Below are 18,470 nucleotides of genomic sequence, written 5' to 3' on the forward strand. Positions count from 1 at the left end.
TTCAGATTGGAAGCTTGTTTCCATCTATAAGCCAAAAAACACTGGAGGCAAAATAAGGAACCCACAGACAATTGTCTTTTGGGAGAAAACATGATGAACTAACTTTATCATCTCAGAGTGGAATATGAGTCCTTAAGTAGAACTTTGAACATTAAAGGTACAAAATCTAAGATTGAAGATGAATATGTTTGACCACATTAAATAATACAACTGCTGTTTCTACCTAAGTTTTCAATGATAAGAGAGTATAATGGGTAAATTCCAGAACCTTATTTGAATGGGGTACCATGTATTAGTTAAAATGAACGTAGTTGATTTATACCTACACCATCAACAAATCTAAGAAATATATTAAATAAAAAAATTTTTAGAATGATAGGTACATTTTGATGTTATGTTATTTCTATTATAAACCTTCAATGTCCTTAGATGGCAAGGATTCACATCCATTTTTGATTAGCTTCTGGGAATGGGAAGAGCAGGTTGAGGCAGCAGGTGATGATCAACAATGGGAAACAATTATCTTACGTGTTTTACTTAAAAAAAAAAAAGGAAGAATAATACATAATGGAAATAAAAGCACATTGACAAGGCTTATTAGGTGTGGGTACATGGGCATTAGTTAAATTAGTCTGTGTATTTTTTTCATTCTTGGACTATTTAGTAATATGACATGAAAAAATTATCCTAGGCAAAGATAAAGAATGGAGTGTACCAAAATAATGGTGATGCTAGAACCTAAAAATAATATAAACAGGTTAAATAGTTAACACATGTAACACATGGGTATCTGTGCAAACACATCTTCAAGTGTTAGCAAGCACAAGAGTATATTAAAAGAGTATTACAATCCAGTAAGGAGGAGGTTTCTTCCAGAAATACAAGTTTACTTCAATATTAGGAAATTATAAATATAATTCACCATGTTGAGGTTCTAAAATGAAAAGGAAAAAAAAAACTTCCTTATTTCAAAAGATAGTAAAAGAATAATTAGTTAATAACCCACCCTCTTCCATTCCTGATTTTAAAAATAAGAAATAAATCCTTGTCAAAATTGATATAAGTATTCTTATTTTCAAAAGATTTTCCTTTTTCAGATGTTTTCATAGAGGATTCATAAAATATATTTTTAAATATTAAGAATAATAAAATGAATGCCTAGATATTATCTTTCTAGTTTAAAAATGGGTTATTATGGGCATGTGTGTCAACTTTCTAGTTTAAAAATGGTTGATTATGTGCCTAACGTGAAATGATTTACATAGCTCAGACTAAAAGTCAACATCATGCTTAATGATAGAAAAATAGAAGCATTTTCATTAAATTCAGGAGTTAGACAATGATAGCCCTTTCAACAGTTTTATTTAAAATTGTTTAGTTAGTAGTAATAAAGGTAAATTTCTAATGCATATCAGAAAGTTGTAGATATTAGACAAGAGGAAACAAAGCAGGTCATTTGTGGATTGTAAACTATATTCTTAGAACCACCCCCCCCCAAGTGAAATGAAAAGCTACTTGAAATAGTACAAAATTCAGTCATGTTACTAATTTAAAAATCAATAGGTACAAATTATTAGCTTTTATAAGCAAATAATTATCTGCTTGAAATGTATAATGGAATGAACGATTAAATTCAGAATAGCAAACAAAATATAAGCAGGAAATGTATAATATCTACAAAAATAAATCTCTAGCATGGCAGAAAATTTTTTCAGTAATTGCTGAAACAATATTGCTTTGGGTGAGGAAGATTTAATATTTAAGATGCAATAATTTGCCTCTGCTAAGTTGACCTGTTACAAGAGTAACTTCTTCAAACACAAGCTAACAGTTGATAACCACAAATTACCTTATTTTATCTTCTGAACTACCTGTGAAACGGAAAAGAAAGTGAGGCTCAAGTCTGAAATAATTTTCCCACAACTTCACTCCTGCCTCATGTTTTAATTATCATGGTTTTTTTTTTTTCATGTTTGTCCTAATTCGCTTGTTCCTTGGACGTAGGGCCATGTCTTACTTGTATTCATGTCTCCAGTGGCCATTGTCACATGGATACTTTGGCTCAAACCCAAGCTCTTGCTTGTCTTTCTATAGGAAAGGGTCCCAAATTCCGAGGCTGACAGTAATTGGGCAGGTAAAGCACATACCTGGTTTGATATGAGCAGTTCTAGCTCATGATTTCCTTGTGACCAGCCAGCCTCAAAATTATAAAATTTTAAGATTCTTTAAAGAGATTTTGGCTCTCTGAGGTTTCTATCTGAAATATTTGGAATTTTAAACATTGGCAGCCAATTTATTTTTTTAATGTTTTTTTTTAATTTATTTCTGAGACAGAGAGATAGTGTGAGCCGAGGAGGGTCAGAGAGAGTGGAAGATACAGAATCTGAAACAGGCTCCAGGCTCTGAGCTGGCTGTTAGCACAGAGCCTGATGCAAGGCTTGAACTCACGAAGCATGAGATCATGACCTGAGCTGAAGTCGGATGCTTAACTGACTGAGCCCCGCAGATGCCCCCATTGGCAGCCAATTTAAAAAGTCATCACCACACTTTACAGTTCAAGTAAACCTTATTGTTGGCAAAATCTGCCTCTCTGAGTCCTTGGAGTTTTCCATACTGCTTTACTAAATTCTGGTAAATCTAGGAGCAAAAAATTGAATATGGTTGATAGAGTAATGGGATTTCCAGGTACAGGGCTACTGTACTGTCCATTTCAGAGTGAGACTGGCCAACTCATTTCTGTATCTTCCTCATTTTACTTCCGGTTCTAAAATTGTGTGAAGTGTGTGTGTGTGTGTGTGTGTGTGTGTCTGTGTGTGTGTCTGTGTGTATCTGTGTGTATCTGTGTGTCTGTGGGGGGGGGGGGCGGTTGTTAATCTGTCTGTAACCATTCCATATAAGCTGCCATAGACAGCATCCTGGATTTAACGTCTGTTAAGTCAAGGAGAAGGGTGTTAAAATGACTCCCAGACTGATTTTTCAAGCAGCAATTTTGTCTTGTGCTCTCATCAGGTGTTTTTGATCACTGTCTGGAATTTTGAGCTGTACATGGTCCCCCTGGCCTTATTACTACTCTTCATCTACAACTTCATCTTTCTCACAAAAGGGAAGATCAACAGCATCCAGGATGGCCAGGTGAGCAGACATCCCAGTGATGGTGACATTTGACTAGGGGAAACCATGGGAACCACAACGAACCACCACTGAATCATGGCCCGAGTCCTCTTGGTCTGCGAGGGGAGGAGCAACTTTGCACACACATTTATGTTATCATGGAGGACTTTTATTGGGTGTAACCCTGGAGCGTTCCTTCTAGGTTGTGTTCCTGAGTCTCGATCTCCATTCTTAGCTTGAGGGGAGCCCTCCGGTGATCGGTCATCGTTACCATGCAGGCAGCATATTTCAATGTGCACCCACCTGGTTAATTGCAAGGTTACTGTGAATAACCATCTCATCCACTGAAAAAATGCCTTTGGCATCTCCTCGAGCCCATACAAGGCACAGAAAGCATTTGGGAGGCTAACTCCGGCCTTTCCACCCAAGCGTGCTTTGCGGGTTTTGCCTCTGGTTAAAGCCTTCAGAGCTTTGCCAACTGCCAGGGAAATCAGAAGGTGGGGGCCCTGGGCACCTCTATTTTTGGGGTGCCCCCAGTCTTATAAATCTCAAGCTTCCCATGGTGTTGAAGGAAGCACCAGCAGGCCTCTTCTCAAAGACCTACCCCAGCATCAACTTGTCATACTTACTCTCTGACTCAGTTTCCCCAGCCCAGAGATTCTTTTCCTGCTCTGGGTTAGCAGGAACTTACATTTATAGACTTGCTTTATGGTATTATCTCAGATTTCCAGATTCAAGAACTGATTTTTTTTAAAGCAGAGATCTAAGAGGGATGCCTGAGTGGCTCAGGCAGTTAAGGATCCGACTCAGGCTCAGGTCATGATCTCACAGTCCATGAGTTCAAGCCCTGCATCAGGCTTTCTGCTGACAACTAAGAGCCTGGAGCTTCAGTTTCCGTGTCTCCCTCTCTCTCTGCCCCTCCCCTTCTTGCACTCTGTCTCTCTTTTTCTCTCTCTCAAAAATAAATAAACATTAAAAAATAAGCAGAAATCTAAGATCCTGAGACATAATAATAAAATATCTTCACATTGGGTTTTTCAAGACTCAAAAGCTGACTATCTTCACCCAGTTTTCCTTACAATGCTATTTTTTTTAAAATCTCTAAATAATGGATATTAAAGGGACGTTTTGCTGTCATTTCGGTTAGAAAAGAAGTAGAGAAAATGAGTGAGCAGGGAGCAAAATCATCAAGCAAATTCAAAATTCTATTCTGTTTGATATTTGATTGTTTAATGCCATAGCCACAGGCATATATCAATAATGAGGGGCCTAAAGATGCTAGAATGAACTAATAAATAAACAGCTTTAAAGTACAGGATTGCTTAAGGACTAAGTTTCACAGAGATACAGATGAAGGGAATTTTCAGAAAAACATCTTTAGTAAAAAGTGCTGGCAACTAACATTTTTATAATTTCTGATCATATTTTATTTTCCAGCTACATATATGATGTGTGTGTTTATAGCATGTGTGTGTGTGTGTGTGTGTGTTCAAACATGTATGCATTTGTAGGCTGATGTCTATACCTGTACATATGGATATATTAGCATATGGAAGTTCATGTACATATAAATGTGTGTATATATAAAATCTTTTTAATTTACAAAACATTTTCAAATTAGTTACCTATTTTTTAAGCTTATTTATTTTGAGAGAGAAAGAGAGAGCACATGTGTTTGAGTAGAGAAGGGGAAGACAGAGACAGGGAGAGAGAGAATCCCAAGCATGTTCTGTGCTATCAGCATGGAGCCCGATGTGGGGCTCGATCTCACGAACCCTGAGATCATGACCCAAGCTGAAATCAAGAGTTGGAGAGTTAATGAACTGAACCACCCAGGCATCTCAAATTTGTTACTTACTTTAATCTTGATAACATAACTACAAAGAAGGCACGAATTACTTATTTTTTATTTTATGCTTGATGAAACTAAGCCCCAGGGTGGCCAAGTGATTTGTTCAAGGTCACAAGCAGAAAGTGCTGGAACAGTATCTTAAGCTGAAGACTTTGTCCCAAGCTGAAGACTTCTAACTCCTCATTACAATGCTTTTCCTCCCACAATATGTTTTTTATTGCATGTGTTTTTACCCACTTGCTTTCATGAAATGTGTGCCGCCATCGGTGAATAGGTGAGTTCTTCGGCATCAGTGGGGTGTCACACACCACTCGCTGAAGCTCATGGGAGTTCTGGGGGTAATACAGCACCAGCCCTGGAGAAATTGCCTGGTAACTGCCCTGCGGTTTTATGGAGGAGAGCAGAGTACTCTTTGGATACTTCAGAGTTACTCTTTTCTTTAAGAAGGTGATATTGACAATTTGTTTACTACTGGAACAATGGCATCTAAACGGTGTGCCTTTGCAAGGTGGTTAAGCAGAAAGGTAAACGTTCAAGCTCAAAACCTGGGTTTTGAGAAACCCTGGGTTTCTAATCTCCAGCATTTTGTCTGAGCTACTGAACCCATTGGTTGTGTCCTAACATGTGTTGGCTTTTAAATATTGCCGTTTTATGATTGAAACGTATCTCCTAAATAGCCAAGATTTTTTTTAAGTTCATTTATTTTGAGAGGGGTGGGGAGAGAGAGAGACAGAGAGAGAGAGAGAGAGAGCAGGGGCAGAGAGAGAGAGGGACGAAAGAGAATCCCAAGCAAGCTCCACACCGTCCGTGCAGAGCCCAATGTGAGGCTCAAAGTCAAGAACCACGAGATCATGACCTGAGCCAAAATCAAGACTTGGACTCAACCAACTGAGCCATCCAGACACCCCAAGCCAAGATCGCTAAGCCAGTCTGAACAAGCCTATTCCCCGCACCTGGTGCTTTAGCACCCCCCAGACTAAAGCCAGGTGCCTGTGAGTCCCCCTCAGAGCCTGAGTTTCGTCCCCTCACCTGCCCCCACCGTCCCCCTCCCCAAATCCCAAGGAAAACAGTAATAATGCTCAGAAACCTGTAACTTATTCTCGAGATTGATTATATTCAGACTAATGCATTTCCTACTGTCTAATGTTTCAGTAATGGCCCCAAAGGAGAAGCGCAGTCATTATAACAATGAGCCTCGCACAAACCGAGGACAGTGTTCTCAGCCTTAACATAGCAGTTGGCTCATTTGTCAGAATAAGAACAAACTGTTTACAGAAAGTACAGCCTGCCAATGCATTTTTAAAGCTGGATGCCTTCAAAGGGCACTCGCCTAATAGCTTTATTTATAGTTAAGTTTTATGTAGATGATGCATCCTGTTTTATAGGCTTGCCACAGAGTCCCTGAACTTCCAAAGCATTATTTTCTAAGAGGTTATAATGTATTTAAAAAAAACACCAGTGCTTCAATTATGTAGAAAACCTCAAAAAGTATGTATGGGTTTAATTTGCATTTGCATTTGGTCATTTCAGCAGATGTTATAGTAACAAATTGCGGTTTCTCCTTTCAGGAGAGCACCGACTTGGAGGAAGAGGAGTATGACGACGACAAGGTGGGTGTGCTCAGGAAAGCTCGGGAAAGCTCATGAAAGGGAACGTTAATCTTGTCAGCAGGTAGCGTTTTACCCAGTTGAGTCAAACCCTTTTATTTTGGGGGGGGGTCGGGTATTATGGAGTGTCCGGTATAGTAATGTATTTGTAATTTACAAAGGATATCACTTTTTAAAGATCTTATTAAGTGAGGATAAAAAGGAGTAAAATATAAGGGGTCCCTGAAATATTATAAGAAGCAAATCTACGGGAGGCTGGTCATTTGACGCGAGTGAAGGCGAGCCTTCCTGGTGTATAAAAGGTACATCCGAGGTAGTCTGGGAAGCCCAAAGTAAATCAAGTGAAATTGCTGTTCCTTTAGCCTCCTGTCTGAGCTCCGTGGGGTGGTCACCCACTTCAGAGCCTGTCACTTTCGCAGCTGCTGCTGGCAGTGTTTGCAGCTATATGTCTGTGTACATCTGTCCTTTTTCTTCTCCTGGGAGAATCTCTGAAATATGCCGCTTTTGTTGTCATTACGCTTTCAGACAAACCTTCTGGAATATAGTGAAAAAAAAAAAGTGAAATGCCAAATGAGATTCTACCAGTTTAATGGACTTGCAGCCCCCTAGAACCTGCGGGTATATGGGGTTCGAGATGGTAGCGTCTAGGACGCTTGCCGGAGGGGTAAAGGGTGCAGAAGGGGGAATCTTAAGAGTGAAGTATCCAGTAGAAAATGCCTAGAAAAGAGCAATGAATTAGAAAACACTGGCTCCGTGGCACAAACAGCCTTAAAATTAATTGGGCAAGCCAGATGGTTTTGCCCATGTGAAACAACTTGGGCGGATTACAGAGCACATCATATTTGTTGTGCTGAGATGATCATTAATAGCAAAGTAATAAAATACACTCTAATATTTTTTCAACGGAATCGAGTCTTCACAGAACAAGGTCACGCAGATGCAACTTTCTTGCTGATGAGTCGACGGGAGTTGCTTCTGAGTGATGTGACTCCTTGAGCACGAAAAAGTTGTAGCCAAGTGAACATATATGGTGATGGGATGTTTCACCAAAATAAACACAAGTGCTAATGAAATTCTTCTGAACCTTTACAAGCAGAATTCTAAATTTGATTCACCAAGGCTCAGAAATGGGGAGGATTTCCTTCTGTCTGGCTCTGTCGGTTAAAATGAGCCTTCCATGGAAGAGTGAGTCCTCTGCCCCTTAGAGATAATTGTGACCATGTGTCTGTGGCCCAGCTGATAAAGGAGAGCATCCAGCAAGAAGGCAAGGGATGAGAAAGTGGGCTTCAGTAAACCAGCAGGCAGCCTCTTCCATCCGTGGAGTCCAGACCGGTGGTTGTCACAATGCAACCTTCTACTGAGGTGCCCTAAAGATTGTGGGGGGGGGTCCAGGAGTCTGGAGGGAAAACCAGTTTGGCTGTGTCTCAGGCCTTTCGAGACAAGGACAACTGGGTCAGAACCATTGCATCTACACGGACGAGCTTTGGAGCTCTTGCATTTATCCAAGCACAGCCCTCCCCACGGCAGATGGGCCAAACCCCATCCACACAGAGGGCATTGGCATCGGAGCATTTCCCATTTCCTTCAGGGCGATTCTGGTCTCAGGATACGTTGATTGTAATATTTTCATAGGACCTTGAAGAGCCACAGCACGGCCGTGCATGTTGTCTTCCTCAATTTTATATGTCTGTGAAATCATCCAGAGGAATAAATCCAAAATGAAGTTTTGACTTCTCCATATGCCTCTTTCTGCCTAACACAACCTGTTAGGCAGACTGGCAAACTTTGCAGTCCTTATCAGTACCTTTCCACTCACACTTTTCTACAAGATTTGTAAAGTATAGAGGGATTTTCAACTTTAAAACTTCTGGAGCCCACGTCATCCACATATATAGTACAGTCCATCATTTCTGTGCATACAGCAGCCTCCACAGCTGAGATGTGCCCCTCAGAGGCCTGCACACACAGGCGCTGGGCTATTGCCCTCCACAGTGTGCTGTTTCGAAGGGCTTACCCACAGAGCCCTCTTGGCTCCTGTTGCATGTTAGACGTGACAGACCAGGCTTCTGGGAACAGTAACACACCCAGTGAGCGATGGGCTGTTTACAAATTATAAACACACAGCCGTTTCCTTCCAAACCAGAAGAACAGAGGAAACTCCTTTCTATCCAAACTATCCATCTTGAAAGTGACACTCCTTAATTGCCAGCGCCCCTTCCCACCAAATACCATCACAAGGGACTGTGGAAGATGAAAGCACATCAGGGCCTCTCGGCCGAGTTTCCTCAGGAGATGGACACATTCCCGTCTTCTGCCTGTCTCTGATGCACAGGCCAGGACGTGGTCTGGGGTCTGTCATACTTTTATGGTCTGGAAGGGGGATTGTTGTAAAATGACATCACTGTAGCCTCTTATTCCTTCTCATTGTCAGAAGTCCATGGTGGGGACCTCTGGTATTAGAAGCCAAGTGAGCCTGAACAACTCTGCCTCCCTTTGTGTGTGTGTGTACATAGACTTTCAGAAATACCATAGAACCTTCAGGTAACTAGGTTTTTGGCTTTTAGGAAACTAAAAGTACAGGCTAAACCTTTGAAGAGAGGAAATCTTCCTCTCTGATTCCTGATGGCCCCACGCGAGAAATTGCTTGTTACAAGTATAGTTTGCTGGGGACTCCTGAACAAACAGATAATGGCTAAGTTCAGCCAACGGCAATCAGGTGACATTTCTGATTTCTATGAGAGTCCACATGTGGAATTCTTCTATGTGGACCTTATTTGTAAGGATGGATTACAATGAAAATTGCATTAATTTTCTGCACAGTAAAGGTCAGTAATTGAAGCACGAACCAAGAAACTATTGTGTAAAATGCTGTATCCCATACTTAGGAAAGGTCACACAAAGCAATAATATCTTGTTTTCATTGCAGAAGGTATAAATACTTGCATTAGAGTTTCTTTCTTTTTGCCAGCCCAACAAATGCCTACATAGGCTATTTCAGCATTTACTATTAATATCAGCAAGAAGAAATCATAAGGGCATGTAAAAAAAAAAAAAAAAAAAGCCCTAAACATATAAAGACAGAATGACAGTAATGTAAATGATTATAAGGTGATAGCAGGGAAATTATACATTCCTTCCCACTCTCTGGGTTTGCTTCTTTCTGGCTCAGAGACCCTTTCTGCCTGTACNTGATAAAGAAACTGCACTGTGATTTCTGCACTGTGAGTTGGCGTGCTTTTAACTCGGCCGTCAGAAATAGGACTTAAATGATTTGTTCTAGGATTATCAATGAGTGAACAATCGTTCTTACGGTGTTTGGGGGGCGGGGGGAGACGTCACCATTCTGTGTCAGTTATGGGCAGAAAAACAGGTATGGATGTTTTTCTTTAAGAAAATAAACATCAAGGGGCACCTGGGTGGCTCACTCGATTAGGTGTCCGACTTCAACTCAGGTCGTGATCTCATAGTTCATGAGTTCGAGTCCCACATTGGGTCCTGTGCTGACAGCTCAGAGCCTGGAGCCCGCTTCAGATTCTGTCTCCCTCTCTCTCTGCCCCTCCCCTGCTTGTTCTCTCTCTCTCTCTCTCAAAAATAAATGAACATTAAAAAATTTGTTCAAAAAAAAATAAAGAAAAACATCTACGGGGCACCTGGGTGGTCAGTCTTTTGAGTATCCGACTCTTGGTTTCGGCTCAGGTCATGATCCCAGGGTCATGGAATTGAGCCCCATGTTGGGCTCCACACTGAGCATTGAGCCGGCTTGGGAGTCTGTCTCCCTCTGCCCCTCTCCCCTGCTCATGCTCTCTTTCTCTCTCCCTCTCTCTCTAAAAAAATCTTAATTAAATTAGAAGATTTTAAAAAATAAACACCTAATCCATTTTTGTGGATCACTTGTGGACTATTGTACATTGAAAGGATGCAAATGAATATTATATCTCTATCCTCTTTTCACAAATTAGGATATCGTCGTTAAAATTTAAGTCCATTTTAAACCATCAGTTTCAGTGTTTAACACGGTTTCCATTCTCCGAACTGATTAGGCCACTCATCCAGGCAGAACCTTCTTAGGGAGAGAAGCACATGGCATATGTATTTCGAAGGAGTTCTTGCTGTATTTGAACTTGCACAGTCCTTTGGATGAGTGGGCTAGGTCATTATGCCTCATTCCTTATGTTTTCTTATTCTAGGGAGAAAAAAACTGATCTATGGCATCCCAGCTATAGATAGTACTTCCCAAAAGGGAGACCGTTGGGATTGGAGGAAGATATATAGATATATATAGATATATAGATATAATTTTTTTTTTTTTTTTNGCTCCCAACACAGCAAATTAGTATGATTAGTGATTTTTTTATCCTAGTGACAAAGCAGTGGTACTTTGGAATGATAAAGTATGGCATTGTTAAGAAAATCCAAAGTCACACAGTATCTTCGAAAGGTTAGCAGTAGTTTAACACACACACGTACATCCACTTTTAGGGCATATGCGATTTATATACAGCGCACATTGCAGAGGACCTGTTTAAGGATGATTTTCAGGGAAATAAAGTAAATGGTTGCTCTAATTTAACTCCTTTTAATTTGATTTAATGTGATTTTTAGTGATGAAGTGATTTAATTGCTACCATTTCTACCAGACCATCTTACTTTCAAGACTTTAATATTAAAATGGATTCCAGCCAATTCTTAATGATCAGTTTATGCATGTTTTGAATGAAAAAGGACTGGCTTCCCTATTTCCCCGCAGTCTTTTCCCTGATCCACTGACTTGCTCAAATTTTTCTTTCAAAAATCAAACCCACATTCTTCATTACCTTTTGAAGTCATCCAGAAATGTCTTAATCTGACCTTTTGAAGCATTCCTCATCGCACTACTATCAGGCTCAGGGATATTCCTAGTGCTGGTGTATTTTCCTTGTGATTTCTACCGTAAGGATTATACTTGGTATGTTCTTCCCAATATTGTGGAATAAGATAGACTATAAATCAGACGGAGTTAGGTTTGTCCTTCTATTACCTTATGTCCTCTAACAGAATAAAGTCAGAGACTGGTTTTACAGAGTACTGTGTCTAGATATTTAATTCTTAAAAATTTTTTAATGTTTATTTATTACTGACACAGAGAAAAACAGTATGAATAGGGGAGGGACAGAGAGAGAGAGGGAGATACAGAATCTGAAGCAGGCTACAGGCTCTAAGCTATCAGCATGGAACTGGGCTTGAACTCACGAACTGTTTGATCATGACCTGAGCTGAAGTCGGACGCTTAACCGACTGAGACACCCAGGCGCCCCTAGAGATTTAATTTCTCATTGCCTAAAATCACATCATGCTAATTACAGCACATTGTGCATCTCACTCATCCACAAGTCATTGTTTTTCTGAGGATTTAGCTGTTCCTCTTGTCTTTCCTAATGAAACCCCCTCTGTTTCTGTGGTTTGCCCTAAATCCGGACTATCCAGTGAGTTTACAAGATAATTGATAGGAAGGTGAATATACCTCTCTTTTCCTCAAAGGAAAAGTAATAACATAAAGTAAGTTATAAATGACACCAAAGTAAAAATATAAAACAAGATTATTTTGAGTAACTATTAGCTAAATAATTATATTTATAAAAATATTAATAGGGGCACCTGGGTGGCTCAGTTAATCATCCAACTCTTAATTTCAGCTCAGGTTATGATCTTATGGTTCATGAGATCGAGCCCTGTGTCTGGCTATGTGCTGACACCCTGGGGCGTGCTTGGGATTCTGTCTCTCCCTTTCTCCCTGCCCCTCCCCTGTTTGTGCACACTCATGTGCTGTCTCTCTCTCAAAATTAACAAATAAACTTAAAAAGATAATATTAATAGAGTGTTTACAACTTGCAGACTGTTTTTATATACTTGAGCTCATTCAGTACTCAAACCATTAAATTTGGTATTAATTCCCCCATCTACAAATTAAGAGAAATGTTAACCAGATAAGATAGTAACACAAATCCAGTTCTTTAGACCTAAATTAGATTTATTTTTGACCATGCCACATTGTCATGAAGGAAACCAGTCATTAATTTATTGGTTCATTTTTCTGCATTGTTTTACATTTATGGAGTGTTTTCTCCCGTGTGGAGCCCCTATGGGTACAAAGATTGCAACTATAAACATGGCGCTCTAAGTAAATAACCAGAGTATAGCGTGATGGCTACTTTCATTAACATTGGTCCACTATGTTGGGCAGTGAAGAGGAAGTATGTGGGAGAATCAGTAAAGCTAAAGCAGATGAGGTTGAAGCTGAGCCTTAGGGTCATAAAGAATACTTGTTGTGTTGCTCAGCTCCCTTAGTGTTCAATCCTCTGCCCATTCCATTCTTCTGCCTCAGAGAAAATGAGGGGACCCACATAGCAAAATCAACAACTGCCACACATTGTGTGTTTACCTACAGTAGTTACAGACAATGCTTCCAGCACTTCTAGAAAACCACTAACCCTGTTTGTCTTGGGGTAGCATTTGTAGCATCATCAGTTAGCTCGGAGAAACTTCATGAAATCAATCTTCCTGAGCTCCAAATTCCAAATCATTATTTTAGACTGTTTCCAACTTTCCATTTGTGTTTTATCATCTTCCTCTTGATGTTGTTCATCCTTTTCCTTTTTCAGCCCTTCCATGCAATAGCAGATGAGGTTCTTTTCACAAGCCAAAGGAACATGTTGGTAAATTCCAGTCAGTGTGGAAGCGCCTTGTGTAATGAACAGATAGAGCAGTTTAAACCCACATAGAAATGACAGTGATGTAAAATCCAGTCTGTTTTATATTCATTTCTCTAAACAAAAGTATACTTGAGAAGGAAGTTCTCCCCTGGAAAAGTGCAGAAATTTCTCCCCATTCAAATAGCATACACCATAGAGTTGACTGTGTACGTACGCATGTTGACACGCATTTGTGCACATGCGTGCACACACACCCCACATCTCATGGGAAGAAGTTCTAGAGACAGTTCCCAGTGCAGTAAGCCAGGTTTCCCAAAGAATGAGTTTTAATCTCATGTATCAGAAATATGGCTTCTTATTCTTTGTTATGACAGATGCTGAAGTTGGGGTTTTTTTTTTCATGCTAAATGCCACTCAGTCTATTTCTGGTGTTCATAATTCTTCAAGCTTTCACATTATAGGCTTTTAATATTCCATAGGATGAGACAGACCAAGAATACTCCCATAGAAAATCCAAAGTTATATTTTTGTATCTTTGCTCGATGGCTGAAATGATTGGAAAGATCTTGAGTCGGAGTTTTGCGTTGATCACTTTTGGGAATGCTTCCCATCCTGTGACAAATACTAGTCAGTTTTTAAACATGTCAGAGGGATTTTTTTCTGACACAGTCAATTTTCAGGACTAGCTCCCTGGTTTGGCTTAGGTAATTAATAGAGAAATGAGGATTTTTCCCCCCAACATCAGAACATGTGAGAGAGATTTAACGTAACATACTGATTATATAATTAATTCTGAGTTGTAAATTCATTTTGATGGTGTGAATTCTCTCCCAGAGGCTCAAAGCTAGTTTATTGTACCTACAGGGCTGTTGTCATTGGAGACGTGGGGGAGACTACAAGGCCTGAAGAGGGATGACTTTGCCTCCTGATTTATTTTTGGTTTTGCTTTTAAAGAAAGCACATGATTTGTCCTGAATTCTGCTGCTTACAGAACTTAGCCAAAGACTTAGGTGTTTGTTTTGTTCTGCTTTTTCACAATGAAAAAAAAAATGGCAATCTTGCATTCATCTCTATATAATAATATACATTTTTAGGTTACAGAGTTGGCGCTTTTCTTACAATGAGGACCGCTCTTTCTTTATAATGCATAAGAAAACGAAGGCGCCTTCTGAAATTTGAATTCTGTATTTGATAAGTTCCCTGCTCTCTTCTCTTCCATTGTATTTTATTTGGGGGCTTTCTCATAAAGGACACCCTAAGTCATGGGAATTGACTTATGCCTCCCTGCTTTTTCATGTTTATAGTAAGAAGTGAAATCCATTCTTTCTCAGATGTAGGGATCTAAGAGTCAAGTGCGTGTTTAGACACAATTATTTTGTGCATTTGTTTAATGACACTCGTGGCCACTGCTATTTTTTATTACACATTTCCCTCTATAAATCAGAAGGCTCCAATGTTAAGGAAACACAGAGGCACATGCGGTAACCATTCTGTCTCTGACTGAGTCTCTGTTTCTCTTCCCAGGCAATTTGGTAGCAGCAGCAGATGTAATGTTGTGTTTGCTAAACTGTTATCACCACATTCCGTGGTTCAATCTGAGACGTGTAAATAAAGCCAGCATGATGCAGATAAAAGTGTCAGATGATCTTTCGTACAACGCAGGGCAACATGAGTAGACTTGTCTTGGAAGATCATTGCTTTCGAAACTTAAATTAACCTTCGTATTCTTTAGACTAGACCAAAGGGCTTTCATTCTTTTATCTCTTTGCATTCTTGAAGGGAAGGAACTTAGGTTTATGAAGTACCTAGAGTGTGCCCAGTGCTTTACATATCTTCGGATAAGAATATTTAATTCTTCAAACACCTAATCCGGAAAGGATTAGGCTCTCCCTTTCTCCAGATAGCAAATTCAGTATTCAGAATGGGTAAGGAATTTGCCATGATCGCAACACTAGTAGATGACAAAACAGGGTCGAACCCAGTCCATTGTGACCATAGCCTATTAATTCACAAAATGTGCAGGTCTGGACAGAGCTGGTAAGTTTCATGGTGTGCTTGTTTTTCTTCTCACTTTTCACTGGTTGGTGCAAACAGTCCCTGTTTAAGACCCCCGCTCTTAACTGCAAGAATGGAAAGAAATGTCTTTGCAATATTTTCAGAAGGCATCATTTACCATACACTTCGCATGCGTACGGAGAAAAATTATGCTGGAGAGGAAGAATAGGTAGAAATATGTAACTGAACAAGGTGTCTCCAAATTATATATCCTACAGTAAGGAAAGAGAACAGAAAGCCACAGGCATCATAGAAGCGAATATCAAAAGAACACATGTGAGCTGAATGCCTCCCGTGTGGAATGTCCTGTCCACTAGGCACTTAAGGAGCTTCGAGACACACTTGCTCTGGAGTTAAGTTCTGGACTAGACTCAGTCTTCTGCCATAGGTCCTTGTTTGGCCCAGAAACTTTCCACTGACCATCTTACCCCGTTGGCATGTGCAGTGACCAGAGACTTTACTGACACCGGGTAAAATCCAACAGACACCCAGGCATAACCCACCTATTTTCCTGACACTTTTCAGGGCCTGACCCCCTAAAACCTAGCTTTAAGGGAGAGCTTTTGGATGGTCACTGAGAACATAACGTGCTCTCAGACGAGTTCACCCCTTCTCATCTCAATCGGTGGTGGAGAGAGAAGCATCTGAACTTTCCACTCAAATCAGCCACCTGGCATACCGGCCTGCTTCGGCATGGTGATTGCCAAATCCGTGAGCTGCATAAGGTCTCCAGACTACCCGTTAGTGTTTAGTGGGAAAGATGACAGATTGCAGGGTGAGTGTGTGTTAAATATATACAGAATTGAAACAGTTCTAAGGATAAAAGAATAAAAAATCGTCTGAACACGTTTATTGTAGTGCTTTCTTTCACTCATTTCAATGAGTAAATCTGCACTTACTTTTTTTTTCTCCCCTACTGTTAAGTAAAGCTTTTTTAATGAGTAAGTAATAAATTCAGAGTCTACGTTTTGGAAATAGTCAAGTAATGATCTCCTCTTTGTCAACATAATTGTTGGTGTGCTAACTAAATAGATGTGTGTTTACGTTTCTTGTCTATCCTCTGGGGCCATGATCATATCATGAGTTTACAGATAAGTAAACTTAAGTTACAAATCTGCTTAAGAGGCTTCAACAGTAGTTAAAGAAAACCATTTCTGGAAATGTGCATTTAGGCCTCTGAAAAATTGTGTTTCTCTGTCTCCCAGTGGAGTATGACTTTTCTTTTAGATCAAATGACTGTTATGCATTTATTGAGTTTCCATCCCAAGGTTTCATTGTACACATATGAAAAATGGCAAGCTAGCTGTTCATATGTTGACTTCAGTAACATCAACCTATAAAAAACCTTGTGCTGAGTCAAATAATGGCAGTCTTTTCTGGATGACAGCAAATGACTCAAAGAGAATATCAAATAAGTTCATTCTAAAATTGTTTTCATTTTTGGTATCCAATATATGGAACCAAAATAGAGCTTTTGTTAGTTAGTTTTACAAATGATAAATTCTCTGGCATCAGGGATGCCATTGTAAATTTAGTTGGAACATTGAGCATTGGGGGTTATTTAATTTGGTAATGATGCTATGAACGCAAACTTTGATGATGGACAGCATCATGGCTAATAAGATATTCTTACAAAATGAGGGAATCTGTGATTCCTGATTTTCCATGATTGTGTACAAATAAATGATAATGCTCCATCAATTGAATTAGAAGCTATAGTGTCCACATTTATAAATATTTTTTTAAAAAATTAGTATTTATTTATTCTTGAGAGAGAGAGAGAGACAGACAGAGCATGAGTGAGGAAGGGGCAGAGTGAGAGAGGCAGACCCAGAATTTGAAGCAGGCTCCAGGCTCTGAGCTGTCAGCACCAACCCTGATGCGGGGCTCAAACTCATGAGCCATGAGTCTGATCTGAAGTCAGACACTTAACTGACTGAGCCACTCAGGTACCCCAAGAAACATTATATATATATAAACATATATATATAATAAACATTATATATAATAAACATTATATATAGTAAACATTATATATAGTAAACATTATATATAATAGACATTATATATATAATAAACATTATATATATATACATATACACATATATTCATGACAAAGATATGTCAAACATAAAAAATGGACGTCGGTGTGGCAACATGTGCTATGTTTTTGCTGCTGGTCATCAGTCTGATTTTAGGAATCCTTGAACCTTTGAAGAGGTCTTAGTCAACGTGAACATTTCCCAGAGCTATCAAACTGTTGAGAAAAAAGAGATCTCTATAATTTTTTGTTGAATTTGGGTCATAATCAGTTGGAAATTTTAATCAAAGTCTTCCATGATTAAATGCTAAGTGACTTCATCTTTGAAAGCTTATAATGAGTGGAAGTGAATTTTTTAAACAGCTGGCAAAAAAGACGGTGCATTTTTTTTTTTTTGCAAGAAGAAGGAATATTCAGCACTAAGTAAACTATGAGGTCAAATGCTATGTGCGATTCCTTGTTTAAGTTTTGAAGTTTCCCTTTGATATATTTCAGTTTGTGGGGGAGAAAAGTCTTTTGATATTTGATAGATTAAGTATATATGTTACCCAAGAATGGAAGGAAATTGAGAAGGCTTTTTTTTCAGCATAAATTTTGTTAAATATTGAGAATAATTATGGAGACAATTTACTTGAAGTTTTATCTTGAAAAGATGTTTGATAGAGAATGTTCATATGAATAGATATAATATACAGTGCCTTTGAAAATATTTGGGCTGAAATATAGGTAGATCTCAATATTTAAAATTTGGGACACCTGGGTGGCTCAGTCGGTTAAGTATCTGACTTGGACTCAGGTCATGATCTCACAGTTTGTGAGTTTGAGCCCCAGGCCTCAGAGCCCTGAGCCTGCTTCAGATTCTGTTATCTCCCTCTCTCTCTGACCTTCCCCTGCTCACGCTGTCTCTCTCTCTCAGAAATAAATTTTTGAAAACATTAAAAATATTTAAAAAATTAAAATTGATAATGATTTTCTCCATGTAACACACTTTTTGGTGTGAGATTTCAAGGCACCTCAGTGCCTGTAGAGAGAGTATTGTCGGAATTAAAATTATGATCCACAGTCGAGTCAATTAAAGGTGTCAATTTAATGACTATTAAGTGCAACTCTGAAGA

At 39.3% G+C, this 18,470-nt stretch overlaps 1 protein-coding gene across 4 annotated transcripts in view; it reads left to right on the top strand.

Annotated features, from left to right (window-relative positions):
• Nucleotides 1–18,470, top strand: part of MCTP2 (multiple C2 and transmembrane domain containing 2) — a 187,308-nt gene that overhangs the window by 149,230 nt on the left and 19,608 nt on the right. For 3 of the 4 annotated variants that reach the window (XM_077762357.1, XM_077762359.1, XM_077762360.1), the window contains 2 exons: nt 3,010–3,132; nt 6,532–6,573. In XM_077762357.1, coding sequence (XP_077618483.1) covers nt 3,010–3,132; nt 6,532–6,573 — 165 coding nt within the window. The remainder of the gene's footprint in view (nt 1–3,009; nt 3,133–6,531; nt 6,574–18,470) is intronic. The other variant, XM_077762358.1, reaches the window with a different exon arrangement.

Source organism: Crocuta crocuta, unplaced genomic scaffold, assembly GCF_008692635.1.
Source record: "Crocuta crocuta isolate KB4526 unplaced genomic scaffold, BGI_CrCroc_1.0 scaffold93, whole genome shotgun sequence".
Lineage (NCBI taxonomy): Eukaryota > Metazoa > Chordata > Mammalia > Carnivora > Hyaenidae > Crocuta > Crocuta crocuta.